Here is a 12,399-nt window from a genome sequence, read left to right as displayed (position 1 = left end):
ATAGTTTCTCTAATTAATAATCAGAGATCATATTACCAATAACAGCTTGCATCGAGAGAATGTTATTATGAATAGATTCTCGAATTAATAATTTGTTAAAAAAATTTCATACGAAGATGGCGACGTGAATATTATTTATTATGAATATTATTTTTATAATAATAATAATAATAATAATAATAATAATAATAATGAATTATGTAGTAGACACCAATGATTGCTTAAAATATGGACCCCGATTCGAACCTTGGAACGGAATGCCGGAATGCTTCCAAGCAACGGTTGGATTCATATCGGCGGAGACGACACGCGACAAACGAACTGCCATCCTTGGCCTCCTCCGCCTCTCTCTCTCTCTCTCTTTCTCTACAGGTGTGAAAGAGAGAGAGAAAGCGAAGGAGCGTCAAACCTCCTCTCATCGGCTCACTATAACCCTAATGCTTTGGACGCCCGGAGGCTCAATCCCTACCGAGGAACCGGACCGGGGGGATGGGGAATCGAGCGCCTCTCCCTCTCGTGGTGGCGACCATCTCGCTGCTGTTGTGGAGCATCGCCGGGCTCCGCGGCGGCCGGAGGATCCCGACGACGTTGGACGGCCCCTTCGAACCCGTCACGGTGCCGCTCGACGGTAGGGTGGCTCGGGGGCACGCCGTTGACCTGCCCGCCTCCGATTTTAGGTTGCAGAGGAAGGTGACGGTGTTGGAACCGGAGCAGATCTCCGTCTCCCTCTCCGCCACTGAGGACTCCGTATGGATCTCATGGGTTACAGGTCGTCTTTCCTCTTCTCTTCTTGCCAAAATTTGCATCATGTTTCTCCTTTTTAACAAGTTCGCTTTAAACAAGGACTTCTATCGAGTGATTGAAATGCTTATTTAATTGTTGGTCGAGAGTTGTTGCCCTTCTTTGGTGTTGTTTTGTAAGATTATGTACAAGCTGTGAAGGATAACGGATAGCGAGTAGAGAGCTTAGGATTGTGTTGTTCCAGATTTCTTCTTCGCTTCATGCATGTGCTAGCATTGAGCTTGAGATGACCGGTGGGATGCTTCTGTTTCGGAACCTTGAGGTTGTCAACTTGAATTATCCATACTTTCCCTTCTTCACCCTGCATGGTTGCCTGAGTGGATCAAAGTGTGAAAGTCCTATGTATGGTTATGGTAGCTATTCTATCTCTCTCTGTCTGTGTGTGGTTGTGAATGATTAAGCAACTTTTTTCTCGCCTTTGGAAATTTCATATCACTGTTGGCTATGATTTTAGTAGAACAGCCTTCAAAAGGTGATCAAGGTTTAATATACTTCTGTTTTCCTTTGTTTTTGTATTTCATTAGGAATGGTTTTCCATTGAGTAAGAATTTGCATCACTTTTTCTCTTCTGCATGTTGTCCTTTGGTCATGTAAAACATAGGTTTGTTGGGTTGCCGAGCATGTATTCATCTTGCACTCCACCGTGGTTCTGGTTTCTTGTGATTGAGTCTTGATATGTTGCCTAAGGACCGTATTTGGTGTTGCATTGCAGGGGAGTTTCAAATTGGCAAAGACATTGAGCCATTGGATCCTACTAGTGTGGCTAGTGTTGTTCGTTATGGGAATTCAAAGAAATTATTAATGTATGAAGCTACCGGCTATTCTCTCATTTATAATCAGCTTTATCCATTTGAAGGCCTCCAAAATTACACTTCTGGGATTATTCATCATGTTCTACTCGATGGTATGCTGTTTTCATTCTTTTTTTAGATGATCTGGTTCAGTTTCACTCATATTTGTTAATTGTGGTTGTCAGATGGCTTCTCAGGCTCTTGGCTCCTTTTGTCTACTTTTGTCAAATATGCTTGTACAAAATAGTTGTAGATTGTTTTGTTTGGTAAAATTTTTTAGTTCTGGGAAGTTGGAGGTTGGCATTTTCATTCCAGTACTCTTAATGACATGGATATATATTTAGTGGGCTAGATGATGTTTAAACTTGTGTTCCATTTTTTGCTTGGAATTCTTTTTTTTTATTGTCTTGTTATGGCTTTAGGCACACTCATTCACTTGCTCTCTCTCTCTCTCTCTCTCTCTCTCTCGCACACACACACACACACAATCAATCAATTTTGTATATGTGTATTATGCATAGTTCTTCATTGACGCTAATAGGTAAGAAAGTGCTTAAATTTCAGTAGATATCAAATATTTAACCATGTATTTAGTGAAATCTTACTCATTGGTGGGAATGCCAATTTGGGATATATTCCAATACCGTCAATGGATCTTTTGCTAGTTTGTACATTTCTCTAATCTTGCTGCTAAATAATTTCCTTGGCAGATCTGAGACCAGGGACAAAATATTACTACCAATGTGGAGACCCATCAATACCAGCTATGAGTGCTGTCCATGTTTTCCGCACCATGCCTGCTTCAGGTCCTAAGAGATACCCAAAGCGGATAGCTGTTATTGGCGATCTGGGTCTAACGTACAATAGTACATCCACAGTGGATCATATGGCAAGTAACAAGCCGGATCTAATTCTTTTGGTTGGTGATGTTACTTATGCAAACTTATATCTGACAAATGGGACTGGATCAGACTGCTATTCCTGTTCATTTCCTGAAACACCAATACACGAGACCTTTCAGCCTCGTTGGGACTACTGGGGAAGGTTTGTACATTTGTCTTAAGAATCTCTATTGATTTATTCTTGCATATATCAAGTCTGGAGATAAGGTCTTCATTAGACAACTTGAATCCATAATATCTTTCACTATTAGCATGATTGGTTATCATTTCATGTGTCACTGAAATTGGAGGTCTCTCTGCAGATACATGGAGCCTGTGATTTCAGAAATTCCAATAATGGTGGTTGAAGGAAACCATGAGATAGAACAGCAGGCTGAAAATAAGGCCTTTGTGTCTTACAGCTCTAGATTTGCATTTCCATCCGAAGAAAGTGAATCATTTTCTACATTTTACTATTCATTCAATGCTGGGGGAATACATTTCATTATGCTTGGGGCCTACATTTCCTATAACAAGTCAGGTTAGTTTGTTGTCTGCTTGTTCCTCTTTGATCACTACCAGTTCTTTAGTAGTTTGGTTCCATCTTTGGTATCCACATGAAGGTGTTTGTCAATTTAGGTTATTCTTTTAGTTCTTACTTCCCACATTAATTATTGATTTTCTTAAAATGTGTATGCACCATCCTGATTTCTGTCTAGTATTTTTTATTTCATGTAGCACAAATTGGGGAAAAGTCCTGTCTAAAACTTTTATCAAGGAAATTGAAGTATAAGGTGTTATGGGCAGTATGTACTGGTATGTTATATTATCGAGATATACCAATCAGTATAGATTGATAAGAGATCAGTAGAGGTCAGTACCGAACCATTGCAGGTTGGTATATGTCGATCAGTCTTATGCATCATCTGGTGAACACCAATTTGCAAGACTGAATTCAGTATTCTTGGCTTATTCAATGGTACAAGGTCTGGGACATATCATTACATAAGACTAGCAATGAGAATATTTTAGACAAAATTATAATTTTAGATATTGGTGCCTGTTAACCCTCCAGGCCCTATCCCAGCGACATGGTTTTAGGTTTCTTTGACCGGATTGCATTGCTTTTGAAGCTTGATATTATTGAGTTAGAATCATTGGGCTTGTGTATTGCTTTTAACTGATTTTTGATGTACTGTGATGGATTTGCTCGACTCAGCAAGTTATATGTTGTCCTTTATTCCTTTATATGACACTATGCTGAGTATACATTACTATGATCCTAGATGAGATCTTGTGATCGTAATATATACAATAGATGATAAAATTTGCTAAAAACCAAAATAAAATTTAGAAAAAAAAAGAATTTTTATTGGTGAAGTGTCATGTTGAGTGTATGGACACTTGACACACAGTGTTGATATTATATCATTCCAATGAGGGATCTCTTTAGGGTAGGCTATATGCAATACAACAGTCCTCGAAATAAAGAATGAGAACAAACAGTGAAGATACGAGGATCACATGCTGAATTTTTTAATTCAAGAACTGATAGTCATAAATCATATCCTTGTTTTGCAAGAGCTCATTTTTATGTGCAAGAGCTCATTTCTATGTGTCTTCTGTAAGTTCTGCCCTTCCAAATGCCTCAAAAGAATTTCTATTACTATAAATCTATGCATAATCAGGTCACAGTTCTCCTAAAAGCTTCAGTAGTCATTCCAGTGATCCTAAATTTTCTCTTGAAAGTCCTTTCAAGCATTCTTTGAGAAGGGAATTCTAGTTGGAATTGGTCATTAATCTCCAATAGTTGACAACTGTAAATTAGTATTGTTTTCATCTTGAACTGATATCTTGCTAAATGATGACCTTTACTTTCTTTGGGGCTGCTATAATTAACAAAAGCAACAAACAATTCTTTTTCTAACAAATCTACAGGAGGCATCCATATAATATGGACTCAACAAAAGAAAATCATTGAGTTGAATCATAGCAAACCTTGTGAAGAAAGAGATGTAGGTTGGTTGCCATTGTTGAATATATATAGTTGTTTCATACAATATGAGAAGATAACAGGTATTGCAAGAAGACAGATTATGCGAGTATCATCAAGCCATTTGTCTCATTAAATCTGATACACCTCTCTATATAACTCAAATATAATCCACACTAGCAAAAATTTTCAACACCATGCATTCTACTCTTAAAGAATGAACACCTAAAATGGAGAGTGGACCTGTTCACTTTACATCCACAGAAGTCCTTCACCAAAGACATCCATGGCAAACTGGAGGCTGAAAATATGTCATCGACATTTGCCCAAAAAACCACAAGGCTTAGTCTTTTAATGAACGACTTGGAAAGTCACGCTGACTTATAGAATGTGATCAACGCCATGTAAGGAACCGGACGTTCTATAATTCCTACTGGATTTTTTTCCATCGGAGAATTGACTGAAAACAAATTATCCAAGCTTGTTAGTCTGAATTGTAAGATCCCACAAAGTGACATTGTGATAATCTGGATAGGCATTCAGTCACGATGCTTCCCAGAATGTTGCAGCATCCCCTTAGTTCAATTTGTCTAATTGAACTTCCTTATGATGACAGTTTCTTAAGTAATACATTATTGCATATTTCAGGTGAACAATACAAGTGGTTGGAAAGAGACCTGGAAATGGTTGACCGAACAGTGACACCATGGCTGATAGCTACTTGGCATCCACCTTGGTACAGCACATATAAAGCTCATTATAGAGAAGCCGAGTGTATGAGGGTGGAAATGGAGGAACTACTTTACTCTTATGGTGTTGACATTGTGTTCAATGGTCATGTAAGCCTCTGTTGCTTTTGTCTATGCTTGGACTGTTCAAACAGTCGATATGGTTTTTATCAAAGAAAAAAAACCAAGAGTTAATAGATATCAAAACAATTGGCCGGTACGACTTGAATTCCTTGGAGAGTTGATGAGTAGTAAATACGATCTGACGTAATGGCTATAAGATCAGATAAGAATTTTTAAGCGATAAAGGAACAATTTTCAGCATTTAAACAATAACCCAAGTTGAGCATCACACCTTTTCAATTTTGTTTTGTTATAGCTGTCATCAGTTGCATTACTTTGTTTTGAGAATTGTAACATGAAGTTTGATTTAACCTGAACATGTGGCCAGTTAGGAGAAAAAAATGTGCTGTCACTTAAATCTTGATTTGAAAATATAATATCAATTTTGATTTTTCTTCCCAATCTTTTTCAAAGAGTGTTAATTATTTTATTATTTAAAGTTTTAAACAATCTCTTGTACTGCTCTTTCTCTCATATTTTGTTAAATTTTGAATCACTAACATCCTTTTACCTTGTTCATCTCCTGAGCTGTTAGGTTCATGCCTATGAACGATCAAACCGGGTGTACAACTATTCATTGGACCCATGCGGTCCGGTCTATATCACAGTAGGAGATGGTGGCAACCGTGAGAAGATGGCAGTCAACCATGCAGATGATCCTGGTGGATGTCCAGATCCACTAACCACACCTGATGAGTACATGGGTGGATTCTGCGCATTCAACTTCACTTCAGGCCCAGCCGCAGGCAAGTTCTGCTGGGACCGTCAGCCTGAGTATAGTGCTTATAGAGAAAGTAGCTTTGGTCATGGGATCCTAGAGGTAAAGAGCTCCTTACCTTCATCCCCACTCTTTTTACTTTTCGTCTAGTAACAGATCTTTAACCTGTGAATTGCTTGCAGGTGAAGAATGAGACACATGCTTTGTGGACATGGCACCGCAATCAGGATCTTTACAACAGTACTGGAGATGAGATTTATATAGTTCGGCAGCCTGACAAGTGCCCTACCAAACCAATCACCTTTCAGAACACATATATTTAGCAGAGGCCTCCAGCATGTTGTATTGAAAGATTAGTGTATCCTTTCAAGTTAGGCAGATTCATCACCATGTTTCCAGATCGATGAAGTTATATGAGTTATACTTGCACTGAAAGATCATACATTTGCAAGAGTTATACATTTCCAGATCGATGAAGTCTACTGGACAAACAATAATTGGAAAATGAATGTGAATTCTTGAAAACGTTTGAGCATATCAGCTGCAGGAGCAGCAGTTGGGTGGATGATGAACCTGTTGACAGGTGCTACTACCATGAACTGATTCCTATTCTCTTTGTTTGCTTGTTGATCTAATTTTGCTGGATGGAGTGGCATGTATATGTTTTAGTTCAGGATCATGCAGAAGGCATATAACCCAACCTCACTTGGACCCCAGACATCCAGATCTCACCTGTATCCGGGGAAACTATGAATTCTGCTTGGATTCAGCACTCTGTCGTAGAAAGGTAAATAATAGTGGTAGGCTTAGTAATTATAGATTTGTTATTAAAATCAAAGGGAATAAAGGAAAAAAAACTTTGAAAGAATATGAAAAGAGGTGAGAATGTAGGACTTAAATTGAAGATACAATCAGATGTGAGACAAGTATTTCAAGATTAATTTAGTTTGTTACTTGAAATTGTAATATAATTAATAAAAAGCCATAGGGAGAAAAAAAAAAAGGTAGAGATTTGTACATTCTAAAAAAAAGCTTATGATAGAGTTCTCAGATAATTATGAAGGTGTGTTTTAGAAAATAGATGTATTGGTTAATTATATTGATGTTATAAAAATATATACATTAGTACATGGATTAGCATTAGAACCGTAGGTAGGGAATGTGTTTTGTAGGTTATTTATTTATTATATCAGGGTTCAATCTCTAGTATTTATTTTTTTTAATATTAGTAATGGATGAACTTATGATAATACATTTTATCTATTTAGAAAAAAATTAAAATGATATAGACATGTTAAGGAAGATTTTATAGATGTTGTAATTGGTATTAGTGATATAAGGAGATATAGAGAAAGATTTAATAAGTAAATACTTGTAATTTAACTAAGATAATTATTTTGTACAACCTAATTATGGATTATTGTTGGTAGTTGTCTGTATATGATTGTGTGTTGTGAGTTCACAAGCCTATTAGTAGATTCCTCTTCAATGTACTATGAATCCTTGGCCAAAATATTGAGATCATAAAAGCAGAAGCCCAAAGAAAATAAAAGCTGCAGAAAGGATAGAGCAAAGCTAAAAGAATGTAGAAGGTGCAGAGATGTTCACAACCATAGTTTGTGTGCGTTGATTCCATTGGAAATAGTGATGCTAGTGTATAGCATAATGAGATCTATAGTCATTCAAATTTAGCTGCCTATTTATTGAGCCCTAAGCATCGGATCGTGAAATCGTAGTCGCAAACTTCGACCCTTAAAAAGTGGGACTAATTACGTATTAATTACCTCCGGATTCTATTAGCATTATAATTTTTATACTTAAAAAATTTATATTATGATTTATATAGTTTTAAAAATAAAATAAATAGTATCATTCATCCTAATGTCGTCAGTTGCATTCAACTAAAACATAACATGTGACATGGATTGATACGAAAGAGAGAAAAAAAATAATTTTAATATTTCTTTCGCTTTCAAAGACTTCACCGAATTAAACCATTATAATTCTAATAAAAATATTATAACTCAGTTTTAATTAATTAAAATTTTCATTAAAAAATAAATATTAAGTTATAAGTTTGGAGATATTATAACATCATTAATATGCGAATTTGAATGGTTTCCGAAGAACATTCCGAAGGTCTTCTTTACATATTTCAAAATAAATCACGATAAAAATTTTATTTTTTTCCACTTTGTCTTAAATTTAGGTCTAAATATTTAAAAAATCTTATTTATAATAATTTATTATGAAGGAAAGATAATAAAAAATAATGAGACGTTATCTAGCAACATTGTTTTTTCATTTTAATGGAGTTTAAGAATTTTTGGTTCGGTGATAAAAAAAAACATTTGTAATTCCATTCACTGTAGATCAAAAACATTATAATTCTATTAGAATATATTGTAAACAATAAATACTATAATTTTATTTAAAAGTCCTAGATTAATTTAGCTTTAATTGGATTTCAATAAGAAATCACTTTTTGAAGAGTATTTTGATTATTTTTTCAGAGCTCTCGTTCTAATAAATACATAAATGAGAACGTGTTAACCAAGGTTCGTCGTACTGTACCGTACCGACGTGTCGACCCGGGCTCGGTATGATACAGTACCGGAGTACCGGGCGATACATCAGAGCGTATCGAGCGGTACACCATGATGTACCGAATAATTTTATATTTTTTCATACCGTAACACTATAGCGGTACCGGACGGTTCACGTACCGATAACCTGTCGAACCGGTACGTACTGCCCGATATGACAGACCTTGGTGTTAACTAGCCCGGTTAGTTTATCGTAAGGTCTTGAGCTCCAATTCCATATTCGTTATTTATCTTTTAAAAGAAATATGATAAAAAAAATTAAAACTAATATATATATATATATATATATATATATATATATATATATTCAGAAAATTACTCACTATTTAATTCTGTACCGTGAGTACTCCACATACTCAAAATCCAGCTGACCTTTAAATAGTTGGGAACAGAACGGTTTTTTGTGTGGTTCTGATGAACAACTAACTCTGTATATAGTTCTCGGAGGTAGTCTTCTTCTTCTTCTTCTTCTTCTTGGGGTAAGAAGAAAGCTGTGCTGCCATCGCTTTCCAGCCAGTTGCTGAAGAGAGCCAAAACACAAAGTAGCCCCACCATTTGCTTGGGAAACACCATCACATGTTCACATTAGATCCGGACAGGCATGTAACATGGCAACACCAGCAGCGTCCCACTCGAACATATGGTTGTCCTCTTTTGGTTCTCCGAAGAGTGCTTAGACCCCAAAAATCTCTAAACCATTCTGATAGGGATCGAAAACAAAACTGCCGTGCTTTTTTGCTACCATCTGCACTGCTCCCGAGAGAGGAGACTATGGATAGCTACAGAGACGAGTTCTTACATTGGTGTTCAACAAGGTTCAATTTATCAATCACTCATCACTAACATTTAGCAGCATCAAATTTGACGATAATTTCTAATAATTATATTATCACAAAGCGAGGAGCAATTACCAGAGATGTTGAGGTGGAGGTGGCGGCGGCGGCGGCGGCACAGAGATGAAGAAGGGGAGTGGGCACTAGAAGATGTCGAGGATCTCCAGGATGAAGCCATTGCAGAGGGGACAGCTGCCCCGGCTCAGCCAAAGCTCCCGCGAGCACAGTCGGCAGAAGGTGTGGCCGCAAGGGATGAACGCCGCCCCCTTGTGCCGCACCATGCACACACAGCACACGTACAACATGCCCCCTCCCCGGCCCATTGCTTCCTCCGCCGCCACCTCGTCTTCCTCCTCGCTCCTGCTTCCATCCCATTGCCTGTCGGTCTGCTCCAGTAAAGCCATTAGCGACACCCTCTCCGGCTGCTCCTCGGAGTTCTCGCGGCCGTTGATTTCGTCGCTTCCTCCTCCATTGACCGAGGACGGTTCGGCTGCTGTGGACATGGCCGTAGATTCTGGGACGCCCGGCTCCGAGTTCTCAACGGAGACCGAGCGGGAAACAGAGCGTGCGAGGTCGGGGTTGGGACGGGTGGAGGCGACGAGCTCAGGGTCCAAGGTCGGGTGACTTTGGCCGGAGGACGCCGCCTCCCGGGCGGCGCCGGCAGGGCGGAGGCGGTCTCTTAACGACCTCCAGGTGCTGCCGTTGCTGGAAATACCACCGGCGATGATCCCATTCCCCTCGTGCTCCCGCTGGATGATGTCAAGCAGCGTCCTTCCACCGCCTGAGGCCACGGAGCCCTCCCTCCCCTCGCACGGCCCGCGCCGGAAGAGGCGTGTCTCGTCCTCGTCCCGAACGTTGAGAAGGTCTCGGAGATTGGAGGAATCGCCGACGGATAGCTGCTCCGACAGCGTCACGCTACGCCGCCGCAGCTGCCTTCCTTCCATACCAAGATCCAATTTTTACCCCCAAAAAGTTCGTCCCCGAAGCTACTTTCAGCAAAGACGCCGCAAAAATCTACGACAAGAACCCAGCGATTGAGCACGCGAACCGGGAATCAGGACTCCTGGATCCATAAACGTCGCATCTTTTCTGAATCCATTCGTGGGCGAAGATTTCCAACACCAATCGAACAGGCACGGAATCCTTTTCCTTCACCAAACTGAATAGCTTCCAAAAAGATCGCCCTTTTCATTATCCAACATCGGAGAACCTCACCACAGAGACAGGAGATGCGATATCGACAGTGGCCTGGACGAGCTGCTACTCCACTTCAATTCCCTGCCTCCTCTATCCTCCGCTCACTTCTCCTCACGCCGCAGACAAGACAGAGGCGGACATCTCTCTGTCTTGCGGCTGTGGGTGGTGTGGTGGAGACAGGAGAAACTTGTCGGGGATGTGAAACGGGGAAACGGATTCTTCTCTATCGGTTGTGCCTGCTGGTGGCGACGGAGAGCCTGTCGGGAAGGGGAAACGGGGAATGGAGCGACCGTCCTGGGCCCAACGGTCTTATCTTCTAAATGACCAAAGAAGCCCCGACATATCCGACACGTGTTAAACTTACGTGTATAAAGACCGTTACCAATTTATAGATCTTTTTTAAGATTATTAATAACTAAAAAACTATTATGATTAGTAGAAGTATTAAGAATGAGTTATGGTAAGATTATTTAACTGTAATCTATTGAGTAGGATTCAAGAAACATGTCATATAAGATAAATATGTTTTATAGGCATTCATACTAAGTAATATTAATTGATTTGTCTTGTGTAACCACAATATTATAAGGTCTCTCTTAGATTATTCTTTCTAATTTTGTATTTATTCTATGGGAGCTATACTTAATTATTCATTTATGAGATTCTCTTTTAATTCTCAATCCCTTCCTTACTATTTCACATCCATCTCGACCTTCCTATGTTTTCACTAAAATCGTAGCTATTAATCTTGACCAGAGTCAATTCTAAGTTGATGTTCATGTGAAAACAAGCAAAAAGATAAAGGATCCAATATTTTCCTCTCATGAGATCAAATATATTATTGATGATATTACTGAACTTGGTTAACTTCCACTCTCGATTGAATTGTTTGGTCAAAGCATTTACTTTTCAAGTTCCTCTATGCAGTAATTAACAAGATTAAAAAATAAATAAAAGATATAAAAACAAGAAAAAGAAAAATAACAAAACAATAATATGTGAAGTTGATGATGATGATGATAATAATAACAATAATACATTGATGTGGAGATACAAATTGTGAAAGTGAAGATTGAGAATGAAGCAATTAAATTAACTTTATAATTCAGGCATTATTTTTTTACTATCACTATTTTTAGTGCAATAGCCATCTCTAGATTATTTTCTATAGAAATCTGTCACTCATTTCTTAGGGACCAGAAGATGGTGATGATACAAAACCACAAGGGGTTTGAAGATGATGAAACTTGAGACTTAATCAGATCCAAGTTGCAAGGGAATTTGTAGATTGCTGCTGGGTTGGGTGGAGAAACCTAAACATTGATTTCATACTCTTCGTACAAAAGACAAACTTTTGATGAGCATACAAACAAATTCTGTCTCTTTCTTTTCATACTAAAAGTTACAAAAATTATAACTAATTGGAGAGTTCTTGGTAGGCTGTCAAATCATGTGAACCACACAAAAAGAATCCTTGCACTTTGTTATCAAAGATAGATCTTTGTAGTTTTTCTTCCTTACCATATCATAAACCTCTATCTATTTATAAGGATTAAGAGATCCATTTTGAAAGATCACACACTCAACATCAGGCATATATTCTAAAAGATAAAGATAGTAATCATATTCCATATAAAATTTATCAGATATTCTCAGTTTCATTTGGCCAAGAAATGCTACTAGGATGGATGAGAATTAAGTCAATCAACTTGTTAGTGATCACAAGGA

The 12,399-nt window shown here is 38.3% G+C and overlaps 2 protein-coding genes across 2 annotated transcripts; one reads left to right on the top strand and one right to left on the bottom strand.

The window, feature by feature from the left end:
- Positions 1–303: 303 nt before the first annotated feature.
- LOC103972841 (purple acid phosphatase 15) lies at positions 304–6,570 on the top strand. Its single transcript, XM_009387219.3, has 7 exons — positions 304–769; positions 1,514–1,705; positions 2,303–2,636; positions 2,797–3,014; positions 5,115–5,305; positions 5,853–6,137; positions 6,218–6,570. Exons 1-7 carry the CDS (start codon positions 490–492, stop codon positions 6,356–6,358), a joined length of 1,641 nt encoding a protein of 546 aa, XP_009385494.2. The 5' UTR covers positions 304–489; the 3' UTR covers positions 6,359–6,570.
- A 2,775-nt stretch (positions 6,571–9,345) lies between these two features.
- LOC103972842 (uncharacterized) lies at positions 9,346–10,953 on the bottom strand. The gene is made up of 2 exons (XM_065094979.1): positions 9,553–10,953; positions 9,346–9,420 (listed from the first exon to the last, which is right to left on the bottom strand). The coding sequence occupies exon 1, from the start codon at positions 10,416–10,418 to the stop codon at positions 9,618–9,620; it is 801 nt and encodes a 266-aa protein (XP_064951051.1). The 5' UTR covers positions 10,419–10,953; the 3' UTR covers positions 9,346–9,420; positions 9,553–9,617.
- Between the last annotated feature and the right edge of the window lie 1,446 nt (positions 10,954–12,399).

This window comes from Musa acuminata, chromosome BXJ2-2 (assembly GCF_036884655.1).
Source record: "Musa acuminata AAA Group cultivar baxijiao chromosome BXJ2-2, Cavendish_Baxijiao_AAA, whole genome shotgun sequence".
Taxonomy (NCBI): domain Eukaryota; kingdom Viridiplantae; phylum Streptophyta; class Magnoliopsida; order Zingiberales; family Musaceae; genus Musa; species Musa acuminata.
This window is presented reverse-complemented; position numbering and strand designations above follow the sequence as displayed.